General features: G+C 41.2%; 1 protein-coding gene across 5 annotated transcripts in view; it reads right to left on the bottom strand.

Annotated features, from left to right (window-relative positions):
* Positions 1-16,822: 16,822 nt before the first annotated feature.
* robo3 (roundabout, axon guidance receptor, homolog 3 (Drosophila)) overlaps positions 16,823-23,756 on the bottom strand; it is a 204,523-nt gene continuing 197,589 nt past the window's right edge. For 3 of the 5 annotated variants that reach the window (XM_061963271.2, XM_061963268.2, XM_061963267.2), the window contains exons 26-27: positions 22,731-22,849; positions 16,823-17,463 (exon numbers count right to left, since the gene is read on the bottom strand). In XM_061963271.2, coding sequence (XP_061819255.1) covers positions 17,452-17,463; positions 22,731-22,849 — 131 coding nt within the window. In that variant the 3' untranslated portion in view covers positions 16,823-17,451. The remainder of the gene's footprint in view (positions 17,464-22,730; positions 22,850-23,756) is intronic. The other 2 variants (XM_061963270.2, XM_061963272.2) reach the window with 2 other exon arrangements.

A 23,756-nucleotide genomic window follows, 5' to 3' on the forward strand; every position in this document is an offset into this window, starting at 1 on the left:
TATATATATATATATATATATATATATATATATATATATATATATATATTTATATATAAATAAAATAAATACTTGAATTTCAGTGTTCATTTATTTACACATCTACACACACATAACACTCCTCTACTCATTGTTGTATTTGAAAGTGCAATGCTTTGCAGCCAGTAGCACAGCCTTTGAAGGAGCGTAGGTATGGGCAGTGTAATATTCTGGGTTGGAGTCAATAACCAGACGAGGTGAAGAAGTTACGTCTCTTTACTTCATACTTCAGAACCGACTCCCACACTTGCCGTCAGGGTGCGCAATACAACGTAAACCGTTGGCCAACCAAAAAGTAACCACAGAACACTATACACAACATTCACCAGGAGATGGCAACAAACAACTTAGGTCACTCTATGACAGGCAGCATCTGTGAAATGTAATTTGCAGGAAAGGAGTGAGTTTAGGGTTAAATTGTCCGTCCTCGTTCTATTCTCTGTCACTCGTCGTCGCCATGACTGTCTTCTTCGTCTCCTTCTTGTTGTGTGTGCAGTTGTGCACTCGCCAAAAGCCGTAGATGTTATAATGTGACTGGGCTGGCACGCTGTTTATATGAAGGAAAAGCGGACGTGACGACAGGCTGTCCTCACTCAGGTCCGCACGGACCTGGAGGGGGCGTGCCTTAAGTCCGGCTGGAAATTGTGAGAATGGTTGTCCCGGGAGGTTTTCGGGAGAGGCACTGCGATTCGGGAGTCTCCCGGAAAATTCGGGAGGGTTGGCAAGTTTGAACAGGGCTGCGGAGCTGGCGCTGAACGCGCAGGTGTCAGACACCTCGGTCTCCTTAGACGCATCCTCGCTCATCCATGCGGACTGGACACTGGCCGAGAGTGGTGGGCGACCGAGAGTGGAGTCGGCTCTCTTGGTTGCTTTGTTGGGTCTGCTCCTGTCTCTGGCCATGCTCCCTCCACCCTAGCAGACGATGGCGTGGATTACCGCAGAGGCCACCACAGTGAATATGTTTTTTAAATGATTTATTTATGTGTAGCTCTATGTAGAAATGGCTGGTTGCATCAACTCTGCTCTTTTAATGTCTTTAATGTCCTTTGTGATCTTTGATGTTTTTTCTATAGCTGTGATTTTTTTCCCCCTTGGCCTCAGTCCGGACCTCCTTTTCAGGGGCCCAGGCTTAGACAGATTTTTTTTTTTTCACCCCCGAGCATTTACCTGTTTGTCACCTTTTTTGTAAGGGGCGCCGGAAGTTGTCAGACCCGTCAGCGATCCTGTTCTATCTCCCTGTAATGTTTGTCTGATCTTGAATGGGATTGTGCTGAAAATGTGAATTTCCCCTCGGGGATTAATAACGTATTTCTGATTCTGATTCTGATTCTGATCACATATTTCTAGTTTGTCATTACAGCACGCCTGGAGTCGTAAGAAGCAGAACTTATTTAATCCTACGCCTTTTTGTTTCACAGCAATGTTTGACACATTTCTTTGTACTGGATATGTAACATCAGTGAATACATACAGAAACACATGAGTAAGTACACAGTGAGTAAGTAAATACATATTATGCAATAAAATGTTGACTTTCTTCAAATATTGTTATAAACAAAATATGGTCAACAACATTTTCAAAGAGCATCCAGAATGTTGTTGAAGTTTTCTTTCTTGTTTTTATTGACAGTATGTCTGTATATTTACTTGAGAAGATGCTTTAATACTTGAAGTTAATGTTGACGTGTACTTATGTTGCTTTTCTTCTGTCCTGAACAAACTCTGTTAGTTTGACCCAAGCGTTGATGTGACATCCATGGTCTGACACGAGGACAACCTCTCGTGTTTGTTGATGGATTTCCTACGACAAATGACCTCCGAGGGCGGCATGCACTGATGTAAAGTTGGCCTAAGAACTGAGAAGCGAAACGGCTTTGAGCTTTCCCTCAAACGACAGCACAACACAACGTGGCACAAACACTGCATGTGCTTATTCCTAATTATAGTTTCATCAGCTTCGGTCTCCCATTTATCAAAACAGGACAAGAAAGTTGTTAAACAAATAGAAGATGCAATCTTGGTAGAAGTTGCGTGTGGATGCTGAAAAAATAGAAATGCTAACAGTTATCATGCAAGCTGGAAAACATTATTCACAATTCCTATTAATTCTTATTCTGATTCATAATTTTCAACAAACTTTTTTTAATTTTTTTTTTTTACAAATGTTTTTTTTAAGAATCTGTTTTCAAAAATAGCTATTTTTAGACCTTCTCCAGACTTACTCGTCGCATGTACGGTACAGGCCGAAAGTTTGGACACACCTTCTCATTCAATGTGTTTTCTTTATTTGCATGACTATTTACATTGTAGATTGTCACTGAAGGCATCAAAACTATGAATGAACACACGTGGAGTTATGCACTTAACAAAAAAAAGGGGAAATAACTGAAAACATGTTTTATATTCTAGTTTCTTCAAAATAGCCACCCTTTGCTCCGATTACGGCTTTGCACACTCTTGGCATTCTCTCGATGAGCTTCAAGAGGTAGTCACCTGAAATGGTTTTCACTTCACAGGTGTGCTTGAAGTGCTTTTCGTTAGCATTTTTTATTATTTTCAGACACAACAAACCAAACATATGCTACACAACACATACACAAACAAATGATTGTATTAGCGGCAACTGCTACTTCGTGTGTTCTGTTGACACTGGAGGGTCCTCTCCAGTGGTGATACAACATCCTGGGCAGGTTTGGCTGTTTTTTGTTCCTCCACTTGTGAGAAGTGCTAAAATGTAACTTTTTTATATAAAATGCAATAAGAAAGAACAAACTAATACTTCAACGCCTAATCTGGCTTGTTAACAGCTTAGTTTTTTTAAATTTGCAGCCACAAATCTGCCAGCACTCATCTCCTCTGCCATGAGGACATTAACATGGAAATTGGCGAGTTGCATTTTGGAATGGAAGAGCAGGACTTTAAATGATGTCTTTGTGTGTTTGGGCCCCGGTGGGCGTTTGGCCTTGTCACCAAGCTAATGGATGACTTAGTGATGTATAGCTGGGGCAGAGGAGAGAATGGAGAGAAGTCAGAGGAGTGGTAAAAGGATAAGAGGTGTTAGGTCGTTCTGGGGAAGGTCAATGTTGTAAATCTTCTTCTTAACTGTCATCCTCTGCTTTTGTTTGTCTACAAGTCATTCTGAGGGTAGAAATCATAAACATAAACATCACTCCAATCACGCATCGGAAGAACAACATTGACATCTTTATTGATCACGCAGCATTATTTGATGAGAACCAAACAACCTTCAATGGAAAGCAACATTTTTAACACTTGGAAGACTGAATTTAGCATCGTAGTCTAAATCAGGGGTGTCAAACTCATTTTAGCCCAGCGGCCGCATGAAGGAAAATCTATTAAAATCATGGCATAATAACTTACAAATACAACTTCAGATTGTTTCCTTTGTTTTACTCTGACCCAAAATATAACAAGCACATTCTGAAAATGTACACAACACAAATAATCTTCTTGACAAAACACTTCAGGTTCGTTGAAAATTCAGAGGAAAAAAGTGGTGCAGTTTAAAAAACGCCATTAGACTTAATATCAGTGTTTCTACAAACCAATTCAACTTTCAGTCACAGCCCATCTAAGCTTGAACAAAAACAAAACAAAGCATGAATAAAAATGATTCTATGTATGAACTACATCATTTGTCATTTCCACATATTCATCCTGTGCTAACTCAACAAACCAAACAAACTGTGGAAACTATTCAAGAAGGTCTTTAAAATCTCCCTGCCTTACAGGCATCAGTGTGTGTTGTTAGAAAAATAAAAGCTGTGCAATGTGTGAACAATTTCAACAAACCAAAACTAAACACTTAAAAGACTGACAGTATTGCAGTAAATCACACTGTTCACTTTCTTTAAATTTGCAATAATCTTCACAGAACTATATAAACGTGCAGTGTCTCATGCAGTATTTTTAGTGAGGTTACCAATTGTTTATTTTACTCCTGTTTGTTTTACATTGGGTCAAGGGGGAGGAGTTGCAGCCCCGCTTTACCGTGTAACTCTGGTTTGGTATACTTGCTCGCCCCGGTAAAAACTATTTGCTTGCCTAACAGAATTGCTATTGCGACATTCAGTGGACACTTTTAGAACAGCAGTTTCTTTCATTTAAAAATGCAGCTCAATTTTACACTGAACAAACTCATCTCGCGGGCCGGATCGAGTCCGCGAGCCGCAAGTTTGACATCCCTGGTCTAAACCAAAGTAGAAAAAAATTGCTATTTTGTAATATTTTATCTGTTCATAGTTTTATTGTAAGCAGTACAGTGACAGGTTGTATTAATGTGCATGTGACAAACACCTTGATTGTGATTCAAGGTGTGTTAGTTTCCTCACCTGCATCAGGGATGGTACCTTTCACATTTCAACAGATACGGTACCAAATCCTGATATGTGGCAATTGATACCCGTAACATAAGGTACCAATTATTAGTACTTTTTTTTGTGTTCATGTGTTAATACATGTTATATTTGTTTAATAATATACATATATTTGATTAAACATTTAACAATGAGCTAATAATAATAACTGTCCAGTAGTGAGATGTAGTTTCTTTACATTTCTGAGTCTCATTTGCAAGTATTTGTTCATTTTAGTTTGTACTAAGTGTGTTGCCGTAGTCAGGAAATAGTTTTTGTCATTAGGTTGAATGTACCAGGCTTTTATTTTGTTGAGCATTACAAAGTGTTTATACTGTAAGTATTGTGCTTATTCAGGGACGACCTATGCACAGATCACTTGCTGTGCACAGAGCCTTGTTTAGCGAGAATAGTGTCAAATATTAATTATTGAATGACGTGACGCCAGAAAGACAGCGCCCCATACAGGAAGTGACATCAGAAAGAATGCGCTTCATAATAAAGCGGTTTTGTAACTCGTAGCTAACCACTGGAAATAAGGAGGCGTGTCATCCAGACATGCCCGTGTTTCTCTTTCTTCTAAATGTACAGACGCTTGTGGAAATCACACATGAATACCTTAAGAGATAGCGATTGCAGCTATTTGGGATACAACACTTCTCAGACGGCAAGAGAACTTTCCAATGTCCAGGTCAGCTGTGATTCTACGTACTGAAAAACTTTGTCCATTCAACGAAGGAGAGACAACGAGAATGCGGGCTCCCGTGGATGTGATAAAAAAGGTAGCTCTTGCTTTGTATTACCTGGCTGTCGAGGGAAGACCACGGAAAACGGCGAATACATTTGGACTGGCAAAGCAGACTATATCAGTTATTGTCCGACATGTATGTGGCAGACTCAACGTCTAGGTCCAGAGTATATAAAGTCACCAAAAAGGAATGGACAATGAAGGTGAAGGCAAAAGAGTGAGGAGTGTCCTGACCAGATATCTAAATCCCTAGATTGATTGTTGTCAAATGTTCTTTATCACATTGTTTACTTTCACATGTCCATTAAATATTTGATTAATTTATGATGGCTCAGGTGTGATTCACTACTTTACTGGATTCCAGTTAATTGAAATACCACAACACTGGATATTGTTCAGATAAGTTATATTTAAGAACTTGCACACAAAGCAACACTGGAGGTGACTATGACGTATGCATTTTCCACGCATGCGTATTAGGTCGCGTTGCGCCGGGGGACGGAGGGGGGCAGGGGGTCTTAAATGACCATTGTGTGTGTGTGGACACGGATAAGGTTAGGTGTGATTTACCCTGGATAACCTTAGCCAGGGTAAGCAATGGGCCTAAGTCTAAATATCGAACAGTTCAATACGAATACATGTAAAAATATATATATATATTTCTTCTCATATCTGGTGGGTGTGGCTTCAATACTGGTGTGCTCTATAGTCCGAAAATTCAAGACGATTCATACAAAGGTGTGTAACGTTTTCAGTGTCTAAAACTGGTTTATTTAATTTCCTAAAAATGAATGCGGTTTTCATACAATGTAGTCTTGTTAGGACAGAATAAGAGAAACTGTAAAAAGTGAAGTGAAGTGAATTACATTTATATAGCACTTTTTCTCAAGTGACTCAAAGCGCTTTACATAGTGAAACCCAATATCTAAGTTACATTTAAACCAGTGTGGGTGGCACTGGGAGCAGGTGGGTAAAGTGTCTTGCCCAAGGACACAACGGCAGTGACTAGGATGACGGAAGCGGGGATCGAACTTGCAACCCTCAAGTTGCTGGCACGGCCGCTCTACCAACCGAGCTATACCGCCCAAGTATAAAAGGCATTTGCCGTTTACTCGTTTGAACTGATGATCTTGGAATTTGAAGTTGTTCAGAAACGGCTGCAAAAGACTGACAAATTGTGTGCGTCTACAATAATCCTTCTGAGAGCTTCACTGAGTTTCTTGGACTTTCTCATTATTTCAAGTATGGCTTTGGTGGGTTTATGTATGCTACGACACGACCATCTTCTTTAGAGCGTCAAAGGTGTGCGCTTTAGGGTTTTCAGACACACATCATTTCACGCTCCTTGGCACATGCACTGTGTTGCTGTGTAGAAGAGCAAGGCATTATGGGAAAAGAAGCAAGCCAAACTAACCATAAGGCACGTTCTTCATTACTTCTTTAAGTCTGCCTAGCTGCTCCCAGGTAGCTGAGGGCTTACAGAGGAGTACAGGATCAAAGTTTTGAGTCGGGATGTCACAATCAGAAATCGGTCCAATATCAGCAAATAAAAAAACCTCAAGTATCGGACAATATTGGCATGCATCTAAAACCTCCTCAAGGTTAGTCTTTCCTTGTATTTTAGTCAAGTCCTTTACAAGAGGTAAACATGGCAGGCTATAGGCTACTAAGAGCTGGCAACTACACATCAGTTAAGCACACATGCTAGACATACATAATATGTGTCCTTAATGGAGCAATACAGCTGTATAAAATATGACATTTGTCAATATAAACAAGTATCAACACATTTTAGTTGCATATTACTTACACACACAAAGTCTCCAAGGCAGAAGTTTATTAGAAAGTGACTAGTAACAAACGTGTCCGCATGATCTAAATCTAACGCATATTTGTGGAATGCATTAACGGCATATTGCTTCAATCCTACTCAGTGGACTAGTGGTTAGAGTGTCCGCCCTGAGATCGGTAGGTTGTGAGTTCAAACCCCGGCCGAGTCATACCAAAGACTATAAAAATGGGACCCATTACCTCCCTGCTTGGCACTCAGCATCAAGGGTTGGAATTGGGGGTTGAATCACCAAAAATGATTCCCGGGCGCGGCACCGCTGCTGCTCACTGCTCCCCTCACCTCCCAGGGGGTGAACAAGGGGATGGGTCAAATGCAAAGGACACATTTCACCACACCTAGTGTGTGTGTGACTATCATTGGTACTTTAACTTTAACTTTAAATACCACATACTGGTATCCTAACATCACAGTAATATTAGGGAAACTGAAGAGTGTGCAGTTTGTTAAGGTATTTAAAAAAATATGGGACTTTGTGAGATTATTTACTATGTATCTGTAAAGTCATATATATACAGTATATACATATTACATACACACACACATGTATACGCATTTATGTACAAAAAAACCCCACATATATATATATATATATATATATATATATATATACACAGTCGTGGTCAAAAGTTTACATACACTTGTAAAGAACATAATGTCATGGCTGTCTTGAGTTTCCTATCATTTCCACAACTCTTATTTTTTTGTGATAGAGTGATTGGAGCACATACTTGCCAGAAGCTTGTGGATGGCTACCAAAAGCGCCTTATTGCAGTGAAACTTGCCAAAGGACATGTAACCAAATATTAACATTGCTGTATGTATACTTTTGACCCAGCAGGTTTGGTCACATTTTCAGTAGACCCATAATAAATTCATAAAAGGAGCAAACTTCATGAAAGTTTTTTGTGACAAACAAGTATGTGCTCCAATCACTCTATCACAAAAAAATAAGAGTTGTAGAAATGATTGGAAACTCAAGACAGCCATGACATTATGCTCTTTACAAGTGTATGTAAACTTTTGACCACGACTGTATGTATATATATATATATATATATATATATATATATGGTTTTTTTTTGTACATAAATAAATAAATAAATAAATATATATATATATATATATATATATATATATATCAGTGACGTGCAGTCAGGGGAGGCAGGTGAGGCGGGGTCTCACGTGGTATCATGGAAAGAAAAAAAATGTAAAAAGAAAAAAAAAATTAAATTGTTATATGTATCCAGTGATTATACTATAAAGTTATCTTCCATTTAACTTCACCAGTTTTATCCATCCATCCATCCATCTTCTTCCGCTTATCCGAGGTCGGGTCGCGGGGGCAGCAGCCTAAGCAGGGAAGCCCAGACTTCCCTCTCCCCAGCCACTTCGTCCAGCTCCTCCCGGGGGATCCCGAGGCATTCCCAGGCCAGCCGGGAGACATAGTCTTCCCAACGTGTCCTGGGTCTTCCTCGTGGCCTCCTACCGGTCGGACATGCCCTAAACACCTCCTTAGGGAGGCGCTCGGGTGGCATCCTGACCAGATGCCCGAACCACCTCATCTGGCTCCTCTCGATGTGGAGGAGCAGCGGCTTTACTTTGAGCTCCCCCCGGATGACAGAGCTTCTCACCCTATCTCTAAGGGAGAGCCCCGCCACTCGGCGGAGGAAACTCATTTCGGCCGCTTGTACCCGTGATTTTGTCCTTTCGGTCATAACCCAAAGCTCATGACCATAGGTGAGGATGGGAACGTAGATCGACCGGTAAATTGAGAGCTTTGCCTTCCGGCTCAGCTCCTTCTTCACCACAACGGATCGATACAGCGTCCGCATTACTGAAGACGGCGCACCGATCCGCCTGTCGATCTCACGATCCACTCTTCCCTCACTCGTGAACAAGACTCCCAGGTACTTGAACTCCTCCACTTGGGGCAAGATCTCCTCCCCAACCCGGAGATGGCACTCCACCCTTTTTCCGGGCGAGAACCATGGACTCGGACTTGGAGGTGCTGATTCTCATCCCAGTCGCTTCACACTCGGCTGCGAACCGATCCAGTGAGAGCTGAAGATCCTGGCCAGATGAAGCCATCAGGACCAAATCATCTGCAAAAAGCAGAGACCTAATCCTGCAGCCACCAAACCAGATACCCTCAACGCCTTGACTGCGCCTAGAAATTCTGTCCATAAAAGTTATGAACAGAATCGGTGACAAAGGGCAGCCTTGGCGGAGTCCAACCCTCACCGGAAACGTGTCCGACTTACTGCCGGCAATGCGAACCAAGCTCTGACACTGATCATACAGGGAGCGGACCGCCACAATCAGACAGTCCGAAACCCCATACTCTCTGAGCACTCCCCACAGGACTTCCCGAGGGACACGGTCGAATGCCTTCTCCAAGTCCACAAAGCACATGTAGACTGGTTGGGCAAACTCCCATGCACCCTCAAGGACCCTGCCGAGAGTATAGAGCTGGTCCACAGTTCCACGACCAGGACGAAAACCACACTGTTCCTCCTGAATCCGAGGTTCGACTATCCGGCGTAGCCTCCTCTCCAGTACACCTGAATAGACCTTACCGGGAAGGCTGAGGAGTGTGATCCCACGATAGTTAGAACACACCCTCCGGTTCCCCTTTTTAAAGAGAGGAACCACCACCCCGGTCTGCCAATCCAGCGGTACTGCCTCCGATGTCCACGCGATGCTGCAGAGTCTTGTCAACCAAGACAGCCCTACAGCATCCAGAGCCTTAAGGAACTCCGGGCGGATCTCATCCACCCCCGGGGCCTTGCCACCGAGGAGCTTTTTAACTACCTCAGCAACCTCAGCCCCAGAAATAGGAGAGCCCACCACAGATTCCCCAGGCACTGCTTCCTCATAGGAAGACGTGTTGGTGGGATTGAGGAGGTCTTCGAAGTATTCCCTCCACCGATCCACAACTTCCGCAGTCGAGGTCAGCAGAACACCATCCGCACCATACACGGTGTTGGTAGTGCACTGCTTCCCCTTCCTGAGGCGGCGGATGGTGGTCCAGAATCGCTTCGAAGCCGTCCGGAAGTCGTTTTCCATGGCTTCCCCGAACTCCTCCCATGTCCGAGTTTTTGCCTCCGCGACCGCTGAAGCTGCACACCGCTTGGCCTGTCGGTACCTGTCCGCTGCCTCAGGAGTCCCATGAGCCAAAAGAACCCGATAGGACTCCTTCTTCAGCTTGACGGCATCCCTCACCGCCGGTGTCCACCAACGGGTTCTAGGATTACCGCCACGACAAGCACCAACTACCTTGCGGCCACAGCTCCAATCAGCCGCCTCGACAATAGAGGTGCGGAACATGGTCCACTCGGACTCAATGTCCAGCACCTCCCTCGTGACATGTTCAAAGTTCTTCCGGAGGTGGGAATTGAAACTCTCTCTGACAGGAGACTCAGCCAGACGTTCCCAGCAAACCCTCACAATGCGTTTGGGCCTGCCAGGTGTGTCCGGCATCCCCCCCCACCATCGCAGCCAACTCACCACCAGGTGGTGATCGGTAGAAAGCTCCGCCCCTCTCTTCACCCGAGTGTCCAAAACATGAGGCCGCAAATCCGATGACACAACTACAAAGTCGATCATAGAACTGCGGCCTAGGGTGTCCTGGTGCCAAGTGCACATATGGACACCCTTATGCTTGAACATGGTGTTCGTTATGGACAATCCGTGACGGGCACAAAAGTCCAATAACAAAACACCACTTGGGTTCAGATCCGGGCGGCCATTCTTCCCAATCACGCCTCTCCAGGTTTCACTGTCGTTGCCAATATGAGCGTTGAAGTCCCCCAGTAGAACGAGGGAATCACCCGGGGGAGCACTCTCAAGTACTCCCTCGAGTGAATCCAAAAAGGGTGGGTACTCTGAGCTGCTGTTTGGCGCGTAAGCGCAAACAACAGTCAGGACCCGTCCCCCCACCCGAAAGCGGAGGGAAGCTACCCTCTCGTCCACCGGGTTGAACTCCAACATGCAGGCTCTGAGCCTTCACCAGTTTTGGATTATTTTTATTCAAAATCGCTGAATTTTCACATTTGCCGTTCAAATACTGAGAAGAGACGGTGCGGTGATCAGCAGCCAGTTGAGGCACGTCACTCAGTTGTGCCTCAACATGGATTGCGGACTCGGCTAACTGCTGGCCTGCTGTGCAGTGAGACTGTATTGCTATATGAATTATATTATACATTTCCATAGTTTAGTTAGCTGAGGTATATAATGTACAATGTATTTTGTCAACAACTGTATGTGTGTAACGTATTTCTTGTGCTGAGCAATCATAAAACGGCTGCGAAGACGCACTGGCTGAGGCTCGCAGTAATCCCGCCTCCTGGTGGTAGAGGGTGGTAGTGATCCCAGAGATCATTCATGTGACTACACAGCTGCAGAATAAGTGACAACAAGCAGCAACAGTTAGCAGCGATCGTTTATTTTTTCCTCTCGCCTGGACTTTTAACATGGAGGATTACATATCTAAAATAAAACAGTTTTCTAAACTGGATTTTCAATCGAAGCAGGAGGTAATACTTAAAGGAAGATCTCCATCGAGACAGAGACACTTTTAAAACTGAAGAAAGATAAGGAAGACTTCTATAAACAAGTTATCGATGCTTTTGTTCAAAAGGAGCGGCGCATGGACTTCATTTATAAGTAAAGGTAAGACAAATAACGGGTTTTTTTTTAATTAAATGTGCTTTTTTGTGTGCTACAGTTTGTATGTGTAAAGTTAAAGTTAAGTTAAAGTACCAATGATTGTCACACACACTAGGTGTGGTGGAATTTTTTCCTCTGCATTTGACCCATCCCCTTGATCACCCCCTGGTAGGTGAGGGGAGCAGTGGGCAGCAGCGGCGCCGCGCCCGGAAATCATTTTTGATGATTTAACCCCCAATTCCAAGCCTTGATGCTGAGTGCCAAGCAGGGAAGAATTCTGGTATGAGCTTTTAAACATAACCCGCTAGCTGCTGCCAATCAAATGGTGAATAAGATACTCTTTAGGGTTCATATGTTTGTAAATCTGACTGTGATGAAGTCAGTGCCTCACCAGCCATCAACCTCACCACACGTCACTGGTATATATATATATATACACACACACACACGATAAAATACGTTCAGTGCTGCAGGCCTTCCTTCCCTTTTCTGTCAAATTGATGTGCCAATCTACAAAGTCATGGACATGTTGAAAGGTTGTCCCTGAAGGCCATTGACTTCTCATCACTGCTGACCCTACTAAGTTATCCCTGCTGCTGCAGGCAGTGGACATTTTTAAAGAAGCTTTTCATTCCAAATATATTATTAATGGATTGATGAAGCCCATAAAAAGCCCTATTGTTTGTCAGAACCTTATGTACTTAGAGTACATAGAGTATGTAGGGAATTGGGCTTGATGGACTGTGCTCTATGTTCAATGCAAGAAACAAAGAAAAACGCAACAACTAAAAAGGATAACAAGAAAAAGAAGAGAACAATGCTTTGGGTTAAAATGTTGTTTCTAAATACTTCTTACTAATACGCTCTGAGTTGGGTGTTGTTGGTTTGGACCCCAGAATGCAGAGAGAGTAAGCAAAGTGCAGGTAAAAACATTTTATAAGGGAAAACACAAAAATAATTTCGCAGGCAGGTTTCACCACGACAGGGCTGGCATGAGAAGCATCCTGATTGGCAACCAGGGACAGGTGAGGAAGCCAGTGCTCAGACTAGAGAACAAACCGGAAGTGGAAAAAAGGATCAGAGTGCTTGACAGGAAATAATACAGACAATATTGGAAACTAATAACAAAATCCAAATCATCATGTGAGATCAAGAAGTACCTTTGATTTATATCTGAACTTAATGCATGTATCTCTCTCCAGGAAAAGTTACTTTGTTGTCCTTTTCTTTAAGTTTTTAAAGTCCCTCAGCCGCTTTTTCTCTGTGTAGAAGAACAGCAGCAAAAAACAAAACACCTTCCAGCTCACTAGAGGTGGGTAGAAATGTGTTACATTTACTCTGTTGCATTTACCAATGTAACTTTATAGTAAATTGTACCTTTCAGAGTAGTTTTCATGCTTTTTACTTCACCTGAGTACTTTTGTGAAGAAAAGCTACTTTTACTTTGTTACATTGAGTTTCATTCCTATTACTACTTGAATTCATACCACCATTATATTCATTTATAATCTATTAATTACTGCTTGCAAAGACATATTTATTTGGCTCGACTTCTTCCAGTGGGCTTTGTCACATGACCCTGTTTCACCAATCAAACAGAGCCTGTCATTCACATGACTGCACTACACACTGTAAAAAGTGACATGACATTATAACTCTTCATTGTTTACTAACAAACTCGGAACAATAACATTTATATCATGTGCTGTCATTTGTGTCAGTAGAAATGTTCACATTTCAGCCTACAAGAAGTCCACCTACAACAAGAGAAAACATGTGCTAAGTTGTAGATGATTTCTTTAGCCCTGTTTAAACGTCATAAGTGACTGTAAAATGTGTGTTTTTGTAGTACATGCACTAGTAGTGTCTCTCACACATATACAAACAAACCAACTGCAGTTAAAGTGCAAGTACCACATCAAAATAGCTACTAAATAAAACAGAAGTTACTCACCATAGGTACACAAGACTTAAGTAGTTTTTTCACTGAATACTTTCTTACTCAAATCATTATTTCGATTACTTTTTACTCGAGTCATATTACTCCAAAATAATAGTACTCTTACTTGAGAATAATTTCTGCTCGTATAGGTCACATACTTCCTGGAGAGGCAGAGTACTGTGCGCCTCACCCATTCACAACAAACTGTGGAACACGGGCTCCATCTAGTGCAGGGGTGATATTTGATTAGTATTAGTACCGGCCCCCAGGCCACAGGGCCGCCTGCTGCTGTTTTGCACGCACCAATACTCCATCAGTGTTGGCGCTAGGAATTTTCAAAATGGGGTCCCACATCAAGTCATAAAAATGGGGTCCCCCAGTAAATTTTTGGTGTCCCACTTTTTTGTAAGCGTTTTGAAAACAAATGATAAATGTATGCATTATCCTGTCATATCTCACATTCTATATTGTGTTTTGGAAAAAGATTGTCATAAACGTAACTTAATTCATAAAACAAAAATAATTAAAAACAATTTTTTTATGCATATGTAAATGTATTCGGTTATAAACAGTCATTCACTTTCTTCTCTCCTTCATGGATCTAAACTAAACTTGTTTTTCCTATATTTTTATTGTAATATTTACAGAATGTGTTTGTTCTATTTTTGGCCAAAGTAAGACAAAGAAAACAATCTGAAGTTGTATTTATTTTTTTAGTTTTAATGCCATGATATTAATAGTCCGGCCCGCGTGTGCACAGATTTTCCTGTGCCCCTGAGCTAAAATGAGTTTGACACCCCTGATCTAGTGGTACGCCAAATAATCACTTCATTAAAGTACAGCGTTTCAATTTCCTATATTCCAACACAGTGTTACTGTTCAAACTGTGCGTAATGTTACAGTGGCCAAAATATTAGATGTACTGTACTTGTTAAATAAAACCTCTGCCTTGTTTTAATGAATACGTAGGCCTACCATGCTACTGTATTTTAATGTTGGTCATTTTGATGGTACTTGGAGAGCTCAGTTCCTTCTGAGGTGGTACTTTGAGAACCATTGCCCTATGACATTTCTCTTCACGCTTTTTGTTGGATTAGCAGTAATAATGTCAGACTTACGTGGAAGACATTACACAGGCTGTAGAAAGTCATGTTGTGTAATACAAACCCCATTTCCATATGAGTTGGGAAATTGTGTTAGATGTAAATATAAACGAAATACAATGATTTGCAAATCCTTTTCAACCCATATTCAATTGAATGCACTACAAAGACAAGATATTTGATGTTCAAACTCATAAACTTTATTTTTTTTGCAAATAATAATTAACTTAGAATTTCATGGCTGCAACACGTGCCAAAGTAGTTGGGAAAGGGCATGTTCACCACTGTGTTACATCACCTTTCCTTTTAACAACACTCAGTAAACGTTTGGGAACTGAGGAGACACATTTTTTAAGCTTCTCAGGTGGAATTTTTTCCCATTCTTGCTTGATGTACAGCTTAAGTTGTTCAACAGTCCGGGGGTCTCCAATGTGGTATTTTAGGCTTCATAATGCGCCACACATTTTCAATGAGAGACAGGTCTGGACAACAGGAAGGCCAGTCTAGTACCCACACTCTTTTATGTTGATGTAACACATGGCTTGGCATTGTCTTGCTGAAATAAGCAGGGGCGTCCATGGTAACGTTGCTTGGATGGCAACATATGTTGCTCCAGAACCTGTATGTACCTTTCAGCATTAATGGCGCCTTCACAGATGTGTAAGTCACCCATGCCTTGGGCACTAATACACCCCCATACCATCACAGATGCTGGCTTTTCAACTCTGCGCCTATAACAATCCGAATGGTTCTTTTCCTCTTTGGTCCGGAGGACACGACGTCCACAGTTTCCAAAAATAGTTTGAAATGTGAACTCGAAAGACCACAGAACACTTTACCACTTTGTATCAATCCATCTTAGATGAGCCGACGCCGTTTCTGGGTGTTGTTGATAAACGGTTTTCGCCTTGCATAGGAGAGTTTTATCTTGCACTTACAGATGTAGCGACCAACTGTAGTTACTGACAGTGGGTTTCTGAAGTGTTCCTGAGCCCATGTGGTGATATCCTTTACACACTGATGTCGCTTGTTGATGCAGTACAGCCTGAGGGATCGAAGGTCACGGGCTTAGCTGCTTACGTGCAGTGATTTCTCCAGATTCTCTGAACCCTTTGATGATATTACGGACCGTAGATGGTGAAATCCCTAAATTCCTTGCAATAGCTGGTTGAGAAAGGTTTTTCTTAAACTGTTCAACAATTTGCTCACGCACTTGTTGACAAAGTGGTGACCCTCGCCCCATCGTTGATTGTGAATGACTGAGCATTTCATGGAATCTACTTTTATACCCAATCATGGCACCCACCTGTTCCCAATTAGCCTGTTCACCTGTGGGATGTTCCAAATAAGTGTTTGATGAGCATTCCTCAACTTTATCAGTATTTATTGCCACCTTTCCCAACTTCTTTGTCACGTGTTGCTGGCATCAAATTCTAAAGTTAATGATTATTTGCAAAAAAAAAAAAAAGTTTATCAGTTTGAACATCAAATATGTTGTCTTTGTAGCATATTCAACTGAATATGGGTTGAAAATAATTTGCAAATCATTGTATTCCGTTTATATTTACATCTAACACAATTTCCCAACTCATATGGAAACAGGGTTTGTAAATGTTTCTGTGAACATATTTGCCACTTGCTGACCCAAGCCGGTTTATGAAGGACAACACAATCAGAGGGTAGGCTCGCCTCCAGCAGCCTCCTCTCAGGTTTCTGCCCTGTAGGCTACTTGGTGAGGAAATGTGCACATTCAGCGATTTTTTACTTAAAACAATGTTAAAAAAAACCTGTTGTAATTGTGCAGAAAATACATTTTCATGATGAGGCAGAGCTTCACCTGAGCGCACATGACTGCGGGGAGAAATCACAGTGTCATGATTCCTTTGGCACAACATGCAGGGCTGATGGTGTCCGTAGGTCTTATTGAGGCCTGTCCCCCCCATCTGAGAACATCCTGCTTTTGGGGCCTCCGGTACTTAACCCGACTCCTTCCCACAGAGGTAAGAAGTTCATTGTCTGTAAGACCGAAAGCTGTGAGAGCACCTAAAGGCAAACATCAGCAAATGTATTTTATTGTACATTAACAAAACAACAAGAGTACAAAAGTCAGTCAACAGACACTTTTTTTGTTCTTTTTGGAATTCTTATATTCTGTATTTATAAATCCCACAACTGCAGCAAACCGCCCCTCAGACGAACACGAGGGCAGAAGAAGGCGCGGGATTACAATCAAACTTGCAGAAAGTCTGTCTGCTGGCACACAGGATCCTTCTGTTGCACAAAAACCAACAAAAACCAAGAAACATTCGGTTGGACTGCAGGAGTCCCGCTGTTTTCTTCCTGCACCTTTTGGCCTTTCCTTGTGCTTATTTGCTGTTGTTTTGGCTTCACAACAAGAGTGCAGCAGTAGTTCATGTCTTTCCACAAAATGTATTCTTGGCACATTCAGAGGAGTTGGGCTTTTTGAACAACAGACTATTTTGTATATTTTTTTTACTGGTAATCTCTTTCCTGTATCCAGAGCCCACAAAAGCTGAGTACAGACACAGGTATTTACAAACCAAGCGACCAGGGCAGCACATAAATAATCATAATAATACCAAAAGCATGAAGAAGAGTCTTGTTTTTTCACAGCATCATGACATGAGTGTCATGTAGGTCACCGTGTCCCCAGTTGAAAGGTGGCGGCATCAAAGGTTAACTTCCAGCCTCTCAGACAAAACTTATCTCATTTCCTGCAAAAAAAGACCACAAAAAACAGAATTGAACAGTTTTACCAGGAATTTCATTATGAGAAACACACTTTTTACACCTACTGATGGGTCAAACCATACTGAAGCACTTAGTGGGGCACAATTAGGTTTTTTTTGGAAAAAAAACATATGAACAATAAAGTTTATCAGTGTGTGCGCTCCCAACAGGTATAAAAGAAAGGGCATCTCTATCCTCCTTCAAAACCGCAATAAAAGTACACCTCCAGGCAACTTCAACCCTAAACTAACACCCTCCCCGGATTGTTAATAATAATCAAATGTAAACAATCAAATGCAGATATTTTTCTTATGCCTTCTGATCTCTCTCTCGCTCTCTCTGCCCACTACTTGCTGTACATATCCTACCAAGTCAGACCTACACTGTTCCAATATCCATTTCTCTGTTCTCAATTGTTGATGACTGATGATAACAACCAAACCTAACCCCCCCACACCCCTTCCACACCCCGGATTGTAAATAATGTAAATAATTCAATGTATACACCCTGATGATTATCTTGTGTGATGACTGTATTATGATGATAGTATATATGATAGTATATATCTGTATCATGAATCAATTTAAGTGGACCCCGACTTAAACAAGTTGAAAAACTTATTCGGGTGTTACCATTTAGTGGTCAATTGTACAGAATATGTACTTCACTGTGCAACCTACTAATAAAAGTCTCACTCAATCAATCAAAAGTGTGCTTTTTGGGGGCTCACGACTACTTACTGCTGTCGGAGGAGTGTGGTGCCGCGTTTGACATCGTTATTCATCTAGAAACATCCATCTAAATAGAATTTAAAGAAAGGACAAATTCCAAAGTGTGGGATCATTTTGATCTTAGAGCACCAAATTATGGAAATGTTCCTCTTTTTAAATGTAAACTTTTTGGCTTACTGACCAGAGTTGCATGTTTGAAATTCCTTTCTGCACAGCTATTATGAACAAGTATCAGTGCAGTGTCAATACAGCCAGTGAGTGTGCCACACAATCACTATTCATCATTACCCCCACCCCCTCTTAAATAATCAGACTGACTCCAGAGTCAGTCTGATGATTCCAATTAATCATCAATAAATGGTGAGCCAATCAATAACATCAGTTATCTGACACGTCTACTTTATAGTTGATCTTCAATTGATTAATGATCAATCAAAACAGGAAGTTTGGTGAAAACCACGCTTTACATCACAATGCTGCAAACATCCTTTGACTTCCAGACAAACGCTCGGACTTAAGGACAGTAACACCTCCCCGCCTCTGGGTCAAAGATCCAAATAAAGAAGTCTGTTACCCAACAGGAAGACGAGGGAAACCTAATCCGGACTTCCTGTGGAAACTTTACTGCAATGAAGGCTTTCATGTTCCCAGCAAGAGGCAGGAAGGGTCAGTTTAAGGGGTGAAGTGTCTTGATCCACAGGGGCAGTGACTTGAGACACAGCAGGCATAGAAGGAGCTCTGTCTCTACGTGCGTGTGTCTGTGTGTGTGTGTGTGTGTGTGTGTGTGCGTGTGTGTGGTAAGGCAAGTTGCTTTGCTACACTCCCATGTTAATGGTTGATGGTTGATGGTTGATTATATGACCGAAATAAACTTCATTCATATTTCATTCATTCATGTGTGTTGGGGTCAGGTGGGGTTCTGTCCTCTGACAGGTCATCTTGTTGTTCCTTCATACACATTTTATTGTCATAGTACATACAACAAAACAGCTACGCCGCTCAACAAACAACAAATTTGCATAATGCCCAATTTTTTTTTGCTGCAAAATCCGCTGGTTTCATGTTCATTTGTAGTTAGAAAAGTAATAGAGTTGTTACATTTACTTGTGGCTTTTTGATGATTTCCCCAGTGGAATAATTATCCAACGTCCATTTTTAATGATTTGAAAAAACACAAAATAGACGCAGAAATTCAAATTTATCTGGCATTTTTTCCTCATCCACACTGTAGAGGTGGGCGATACTGGGAATTTTGGTATGGAGTTAATACCAAATAAATACAGCGTTGGTACTGCCAATACTGACGCGAAAAGTCATAATTAGGAATGTGCCGATCAGTATTGGACAATTTTTTTAATGTCAATCACAAACGTTGATCCTCTCAGCCGCTCCCCCAAACTAATAACAATCACCTCCATTAAGGAGAATTTCTTTGTATCCCAAGTATTAACTTAATACAACAATCTAAAACATCCATCCATCCATCCATTTTCTACCGCTTATTCCCTTTGGGGTCGCGGGGGGCGCTGGAGCCTATCTCAGCTACAATCGGGCGGAAGGCGGGGTGCACCCTGGACAAGTCGCCACCTCATCGCAGGGCCAACACAGATAGACAGAACAATGTGATAGTAAACAAATTAAAGATAATTCCCTTATCACGTTCTACTACACACACAAAAAAATCTCTATTAGAGATTAACAAGAAAAGTCACAAGAATACAAACATTAAAATGTAAACAAAACAACTAAACTGCTGGACGTTTTGGAGAAAAACAGCAACAAAAGCTTTGTCCCATTATGCTAGTATCGATCCAATACCTATACCCACATTAGTATCGACACTATCGATATTTAGATCCATACCTCCAGCACTAGTACAGAGGGTCACTATGATTCTAACAAATCCAAATATAGCAGGGGAGCTAAGTATTTGACCCCCTGCAGAATAGAAGATATGAATACCGGTAGTCTTTAACTTTTACAGTTTGATTATTTCAAAACAGAGTCAGAATGTAAAAAAATAGACAAAAAAGGTGATACGTTAATTTGTATTTGATTGAGGGAAATAGGTGAAGCTTCCTGACCCCCACCGACCGGTTTATGTGTCCATGAAACACACAAATGAGTCCTGTGCCTTTAAGAAAGTATTTATAATCTCAACTCATAATGTGGATAAAAACCTCTGCCATTCAAACCTCTCCACCACCATGGGCCAAGACCAAAGAAATGTCCAAACAACCTGACAGACAAAATTGTAGACCCACACAAGACGGTAATGGATTACCATCAACAAGAAGCTTGTTAATATTCATGAATCATAAATGGAAGAAATCCAAGATAACAGTCAATGTTTTTTGCTCTCTGGATGATTGGAACTAGAATTCCTCATCCAGTTAAAGTAGCAGTAGAGTGGAAAAACAAGTTGTCTCTATATAGAAACTTTTATCAAATATATCTGATTAATGACACCTAAAGACTTCCAAAGTTTGCAAGTAAGTAGATATGATCAAAATAGCATTAATCTCACGGAGATTCCCGAGTCATTTTGAGAGATAATGAGCTAGCCAGACACGTGATGTAGAAGTAGGGACAGCAGATCCCTTCCCCACCAACAACAATGCAAATCATGCAGACTTTGTGGGAGCCAACAACGACTACTTTGGGAAAAATTATGATCCATAAATTTACAGTATATTGTTGATCCTGAATACAAGGAGGCTGAGCTACAAGTTTTAGAAGCTCTGCTAAACAGATCCAGCTTTAATGAAACACTAAGCATCATGTAGCAGTATTGCTGTGTGCTAAACAAGAAACACAAACTGTAAACATAATAAAACGATCGCATACAGTACAATGTCTGCTCTTGCTTCGATGACGACTGATAGGATGTCCATATCATCCTGTTTAGATGAATAATTAATTGTAATCCACACGACGAAGGGTTAAAAAACACTGACACTGTCTTCGGTTGTAGTGTGTTTGTCTGTATCTCAGGGTATAAACTGGATGTCACAGGTGAACAACTTCTACATTCATGGCGAAATCCTCCTATTATCCAAATGAGAGGTATGATTTATAAACTTGAATTATTTTGACGAGCCGAGATGCGATGCAGCAGTAGCGGAAACGGCAGAAACAAGACATCGCCGGCTCAATGCTGCGCGCTGCATAAGCTTCTTCTTCGTTGCAGTTTGCATTAATATATGTCTAATTACTGCCATCTTCAGTTTCATTTTATAATTACATCAAAATCTCTCCTTGAGTCCAGTGCTGCATAAACTATAGTTAGCTCTTGGTTATTAATGCTAAAAATACTTGGTCTGTGTGTGTGCTTGTAATAACATTGCTAATATTTGGATAATATTTCAATCAATCATCAATCAATATTTATTTATATAGCCCTAAATCAAAAGTGTCTTAAAGGGCTGCACAAGCCACAACGACATCCTCGGTACAGAGCCCATTTAGGTCACAATATGTATAAAGAGTATTGTTTGTGGGTTTTGGAATGATTATTTAGAGAGTTTTGTGGGCAAAATAGAGAGCCCCCATAGACTCCACTGTTAGCTGACTTTATATGTATTTATTTATTTACGACTTAGAAAAAAAGGTAAAACATATGTGTTCATGTCTTATATGGAGATTGTGAATGATAGACACCACATCTCTTTCTAATTTCTAATTTCCCGTATGACTGATCTGCTACTATGGTCAGAGTGCAGAAGTGTTACTACAGTGACGTCAATCTCTGGAATTAGTCTAAGATATTCGGAGCGGAATATTCAAAATAGATGACTGAATTTGAGGCATTTTGTGATGTTAAGACAGTTTTTTCACAAACTTTGAGGATTGTAAATACAATTTACAATAGTTTAATTGATACAATGAAAACACAATTAAGCATATAAAGTCACATTTTTATCCACCCTACTGGTACTTTAAAGATGTCAAGAAAAACATTCGTAACACAATTTTTTTGTGTGATGTTGTCACAAGAAGCTTTAGATCGGGACTTTGGGAAGAACATTCAAGAAAATGGCCTGAATTATCCTTTTCTAAACAATGAGAGTATGCAAACATCTGATCACAAATGAGTACGCACAAAAGTACACGAAGCTGGACATGCTAGGTCCCAAACTGAGAATGCAGCAGAGCTTTCCATTCAGTGGGCACAGCTTGCAGTACCATTAAAGACGTGGGCTTGTGTGAGCGAGCCTGCAGGAGGTCCATTTCAAAGCATCACTCCCGTCGTGAAGCATTCTCCCGGGAGCGCACAGACATACATTATTGTTTCTTACTGTGCACCCTCCCCTGACTAGATGGTCAAATTAGATAAGATGTACTGCTTAAGCCTGAGAGCGTGTTACTGTAAGGAATGGAGTAGCCAACCATTTGATGCACTTGTATTAAAAGATGCTAGACGATGTATGATTCATGGCGTGTATGAAATAGTCTTTTCTTCATAACTACTTGGATGCTTCACTTCCTAAAAGCATCGTAATCATGTCTGGCATCCTACCTCGCTATACTTCCTGGCGGCGTTGACTCCTCGGGAGCCCGTGGAGCCTCGGGATGAGGAGCTTCCTGTGGTCGAACAGTTAGTGGACATCTGATTCCTGGAAAGGTAGGGATGTGCAGCTGTAAAATACAAGGGAGACATCATGTGGTTAATATTGTCAATGCTGTAGATAAGTACACTGAGGCAAAATTACACTAATGTACAGTAAAGAAATAAGCTCTGCTTCTCCCTACTCCTTTTTGAACATCTTTCAATGTTCTTAACTACAAACATAGTTAAAGGCACGCTAATTATTTACAAGATTCACTATCATTTTGACGTGACCATCCTTCACATCTTTCTTTCATTGCCAGTCACCACTGATCTAAAAGTGTGTACAGTCAAACATCGGTTTTATTTTACCCCGCTTTTCAAGTTTTGCTGAAAAATGTCCGCAAATTTTTCGCCCAAAATAGTCATTCGGGTGAATTGAGTGCCCCAAAAAACAATTCCATTGTTAGTGGCTGAGTCATTGTACTTCCACCCTGAGATCGGTAGGTCGTGAGTTCAAACCCCGGCCGAGTCATACCAAAGACTATAAAAATGGGACCAATTACCTCCCTGCTTGGCACTCAGCATCAAGGGTTGGAATTGGGGGTAAATCACCAAATGATTCCCGGGCGTGCTGCTCACTGCTCCCCTGTGGGGATGGGTCTAATGCAGAGGACAATTTCACCACACCTAGTGTGTGTGACAATCATTGGCACTTTAACTTAACTTAATTTTATTGTAAAATAAAGTTGTGAGTGCCAGCGCTTTGATAAAGATGTTGAGAAACACATCGGCCACTAGTCTAGTAATTGATGTTAAATGTTCATGTATCTATTTCAATTGCCATTTTTTGGGTGTCTGAAATTGATTATTAAAATTTTTATTATTTCTTATGGGAAACATTGCTTCTTTTTAAGCAAATTACAGGTATTCTCTGAATTTTATGACTTTTTTTCTCAATAAAATGTTCCATAAAATGCAAATTTGTTTTTGTTT

This window comes from Nerophis lumbriciformis, linkage group LG09, assembly GCF_033978685.3.
Source record: "Nerophis lumbriciformis linkage group LG09, RoL_Nlum_v2.1, whole genome shotgun sequence".
Lineage (NCBI taxonomy): Eukaryota > Metazoa > Chordata > Actinopteri > Syngnathiformes > Syngnathidae > Nerophis > Nerophis lumbriciformis.